Source organism: Benincasa hispida, chromosome 1, assembly GCF_009727055.1.
Source record: "Benincasa hispida cultivar B227 chromosome 1, ASM972705v1, whole genome shotgun sequence".
Lineage (NCBI taxonomy): Eukaryota > Viridiplantae > Streptophyta > Magnoliopsida > Cucurbitales > Cucurbitaceae > Benincasa > Benincasa hispida.
The window spans coordinates 81,166,740-81,171,847 of NC_052349.1; the positions used below are offsets into that span (position 1 = coordinate 81,166,740).

The 5,108-nt window shown below is 32.4% G+C and overlaps 1 protein-coding gene across 1 annotated transcript; it reads left to right on the forward strand.

The window, feature by feature from the left end:
- The first annotated feature begins 338 nt into the window (after positions 1 to 338).
- LOC120068172 lies at positions 339 to 1,040 on the forward strand. The gene is made up of 2 exons (XM_039019881.1): positions 339 to 556; positions 644 to 1,040. The coding sequence occupies exons 1-2, from the start codon at positions 449 to 451 to the stop codon at positions 956 to 958; spliced, it is 423 nt and encodes a 140-aa protein (XP_038875809.1). The 5' UTR covers positions 339 to 448; the 3' UTR covers positions 959 to 1,040.
- The last annotated feature ends 4,068 nt before the right edge of the window (positions 1,041 to 5,108 follow it).

Sequence of the window (5,108 nt, forward strand, 5' to 3'; positions counted from 1 at the left end):
GAATTGCAATCTAATAATGTTGATACATTTGAATGACAATATATTTTTTTATGTGTTTATAAGTGTGATTTGAATCATAAATATGAAAGATCTCGATCTAAGAATAGAGACATACTTTAATTTTAGCAAAAAAAAAATAACTAAGAGAGAAAATTGGTCCAAACAAGCATGGATAAAAATGTAATAGCAATCGAGACGTCTACTTTAACAAATATTGATATTTAAGGGAGGAAATGTGTGGTTGTGGATCCAAAAGCTAACAAATTGTCCTAAAAGTGAGGAGGTGATCCCACTATAAACCCATGCCCCCACCCTTTCTCATCCCTTGTCCTGATCATTCTCATCGCATCAATATCTTGAGATCTTTTGAGTTCGTGTGTGTAAATTGGTTTTAATCTCCCACCTCCACCAGGCTCGCATCAGTCCCAACCAACTTTATTTTTCCACAATGGGAGGTTGTGCGAGCAAACCCAAGGGTATGGATCTCCACCCAAACGAGGTTCCTGCCACACCCACAGACAAGCCCCAACCCCAGGCAGCTGAGACCATTTCCCAGGTAAATTAATTTAATTAAAATGTACGACCATTATGATCAGTCTAATATATATTATATTCACATCATAACTATTATGCTTTGCTTTAGGGAAATAATGATGGAGGTGAGAGTGCATCAACTACATTGGTGGACCTGTCCGAGTCCAACGAACCTAAACAGGACGAAGCTGGTGGAGATGTTGAGCCCGAGCCTGCCCCTGGAGTTCCTAATTATCATAAATCGACTACTCCCGAGCTTACACATGTCGAAAAGGTCGAAGCCATTGCCAAAGAATCAGAGGACAACATCCAGACCAAGGAGGGCCACCCTAGGACGACTAGTGCCGACGCTGCCAAATCAGATGCCACTCCAACTCCAACCTCTGAACACAAAACCATGGCACCCGTTGATGTAGCCATCTAACCCATACTTTTTTATTTCTTTATTTTTATATATATTCAACTCATCCATATATCCATATCAATTCCATCTATCTTTCTATTCATTTCTCCAAACCAGCCAACATTTCTTGATTATATATATTATTCATCCTGATCATTTTGATTAGCTTTAATTGTTCTAATTATGTAACAAACATGTATGTTTTCTTCTCGTTACTCTCCGGTCTCCACCCTTCACATTTTGCTAAAAGAGAGAAGGAACCACAACTTGAGGTTAAGGCACGAACAACCATCACAAAAACAAAGCATCATAAGCAACATAAACAAAGTCAACAACCAAACACGAGAAAAAAATCACATACAACTCAATAAAAGAGACCCAAGGGATAAGAGCCCTCATGCATTCCTATAAGAGAAGCACCATGTCACTTAGAACAACACATCAAAACCTCCACCTCATCTGGATGCATGGTAGCACCATGGACACACAAATAATAATGAAAACTCTTGAGAAAGTTGAGAGAAGATGGTAGAGACTTGTGTTAGGGTCTTCAACTATTTTACAATAAGTAAGGGAAGTAAAAAATACTACAAACCTAGAGGCCCATTGGGCTTTTACATGATAGAAAGGGCTAATGGGAAGAATAGCGTATTTTAACATCATTTCATTCACAAAAATGGTAAAATAAATAAAAAAAATAAAAAATAAATGAATTTATAAAAGTCTAAACTACCCTCGCCATATAAATGAGATTGAAATTGACTTATTAAGAAATATTCGTAATTACAAATTAATTATCAGTTGCCTAGGCTCTAATCACTGTACCCACCAACAATGATGCGGTCGTGAATAGAATCACTATCTCTAATTTTCTGATGAAATCACTTTGGAAAGAAGAGATTCTAATCACATTATTTCTGCAGCTATCCTGATACATTGTTAACCAAAAAAATAATACATTCAACAGTTAGAAAATTCTTAAATTGGATTAGATTGACAAGAGGTTTAAAATTTATGTTTGAAATAAAAGGATAATAAATATAATGTTCAAAAGTATTTTAAAACTGTGAATCTTGATTAAGTTTAATAGAAAGTATATTAAACTGTGTCGTCAATTATCTTCCATGATTCTAATCACATTAGGATTTAACATCTTTGTCTTCCACGATTCTAATTGTTGGCTTTTTGGCCCTTAATCTGAAATTAATTAATTAATCAATGTTTTGATGATAACAAACTCAATTTTTAATTAGTGTTTTAATATGTCCATAGCGTAGAGCTCAGAACAACGATTCCAACACCTCAACGAAGACAATATGACCGAAACAAGTCTATAGAGAAAATACCGTGGTGGATGACGTGACATAACCAGACCATTTGCATGTAGACATGTTGCAGCATATTGGTTGAATGGTGGATCATTAAGAGATTATATGATGGACTTTTGATTTTTGGATAAATAAATTTAATATTATTTTATGTTCGTGTACGGCTAGTTTTTTACGGTATGTTTTTTTATTAAAAATGAATTAAAAGGAAAATGAATTTAATATTATTTTATGTTTGTGTCTAACTAGTTTTTGACACATGATATATATATATATTTTTTTTTTTGGATTAATTTTAAAAAGAAAATGAATTTCAAAAGAAAATAAATTTAATATTATATTTTGTTTGTATCTAACGACTAATTTAGTTTAAAATCTCTACCATTGATTTTTCTTTTCCAAAATCCAATGGTCCAAATTAATTGTGGTTTCTAAAAAATTTTTCATCTCTATATAAACTATCTTCCTCTCCAAATTTTAAACCAGCAAATTTTACATTTCATAATCCTCCAAAACTCAAAAGTTCCATTGTTGCCCTCTCTAAGTTCCCAATTTTTTTCATCTTATTCTTGAGAGAGTGTTATTGTATTGTGAGGATAAATTTGTTGAATGTTTAAACTTGTAAATCCACTCTAGTGAAAGTTGTATTGTGTTTTTAAAAAATTCCAACATTTGTAACGGTTTGATCCTAAACCGTGGAAAGGATTGGGTTGGCTCTTGAACCCGTAAAAGGAGCGGTGGTGTAACGGTTGGGCTCTAATCCGTGGAAAGAGTCGGAAAGATTTTATTCAAATTCTCAAGAGGCACTTGGGGAGTGAAGTAGGTCGAGTTTGACTGAACTACTATAAAAATTACAGTGTCTTCTTCTCTAACTATTTCCTTTTTATTTTTGCAATTAATTTAAGTAATTTATTGTATGTTTTAGTTTGTTCATTATTTATTTGCTAAAATTTGATAGAATTAAATTATCACATTTTTGTCATCTTATTTATTGCATAAATTGAATTTTTCTTATTATTTATAAAAAGTGTACTGATTAGTTTAATTGGGTTAATTTAGAAAAAAAAAGTTTAATTAAACCTTATCACCCCTCTAGGGTTCCATATCGATCCAACAATTGGTATCAGAGCAGGTTGCTCTTCTTGAAATATTTATTTCTTGATAAACTTAATTGTTTTTTAGCTATGACAACTTTAGGTTTTATCCCTTTTATCGATAGTCAATCTATTACAAAGCCTCATTTCTTTAATGGTACTAATTATAGTTATTGGAAAAATAGAATGAGATTTTTCTTGCTTTCTATTGATTATGATCTATGGGATATTGTTGAGGAAGGTTTTAAAATTCCAACAAAAGATGTTGATGGTGTTAGCACTATAAAACCTAAGGAAGAATGGTCAATAAATGAAAAGAAAGCATGATCTTTAAATGCCAAAGCTATTAATTACTTATTTTGTGTTTTGAATGAAGTTGAGTATAATGGAGTGTCTATTTGCAAAACCACTAAAGAGATATGGGATAAATTAGAAATTACTCATGAAGGAACTAGTCAAGTAAAAGAAACAAAGATTGACATGTTAGTTCATCAATATGAAATGTTTAAAATTGATGAAAATGAAGTTATTTCCCATATGTTTATTAGATTTACTAACATTGTCAATGCTTTAGAAGGACATGGGAAAAGGTACTCAAATCTTGAGAAGATAAAGAAGTTATTGTGGTCTTTGCCTAAACAATGGGAGCCTAAAGTCACCGCCATTCAAGACGCAAAGGATCTCAAATCTCTCTCCATTGATGAACTCATGGTCTCGTTGTTGACGCATGAGATAAAGATCAAGAAAAATATGGAGGATGAGAAGAAAAAGAAAGAAAATAGTATAGCTTTAAAGACCATCTCTTTAGAAGTTGGCTCCCAAGATGAAGATGACCTTGATGAAGATGATGTTGTCTATCTTTCACGTAAGTATAAGAACTTCATCAAGAGAAATAAGCAATTCAAGAAGCATTTCTCCAACCAAAAAGAGTCAAAAGGTGAAAAGAGCAAAAAGGATGAGGTAATATGCTATGAATGCAAGAAGTCGGGTCATATTAGAACCGATTGTCCTTTTCTCAAATCATCCAAGAAATCCAAGGAGAAAGCAATGAAAGCTACTTGGATGATAGCGATGAAAGAGAAAGTGGGAGTGATAATGAAGAAGTGGCCAATTTTTGCTTCATGCTCATAGTGACAAAGAGGATGAACAAAATGATGAGGTAACTCTAGAACCTCTTTCTTATAATGAATTGTTTGAAACTTTTGAAAATATGTAAAATGATTTAGAAAAACTTGGTTCTAAGTATGTTGTGCTTAAAAAGAAATACAATGTTTTATCTAGTAAAAATAAGTCTTTACTTGAAGAAATTATCTGCTTAAAAGAGAATGAGCATGATGCTATGCATATTGATGAAATGAATATCTCTTTGTGACAAGCATGCTTTTGATTGTGATGAGAAAAATGTCTTGCTTGACAAAGTTAAATTTCTTGAGCATGATAGTTATGAAAAAGATAATTTGATTAAATTATTCAAAGAAAAGGAATTTAGTGTTTTGCAAGAACTTGATAAGGCTAAATAATCTATTAAAAAGTTGACAATAGGTGCTCAAAGATTAGACAAGATAATTGAAGTAGGCATGCCTTTTGGTAATAAAAGAAGTTAGGCTATATTGATGAATGTTCTACTCCTTCAAGTTCTAAAACTATCTTTGTTAAAGCATCTCATAATACGTCTAAGCTTAATATGCCTAAGGTTGTGTCTAAGCATGTTAAATCTAACTTTGTGCCTATTATGTCAATCTTCTCTCT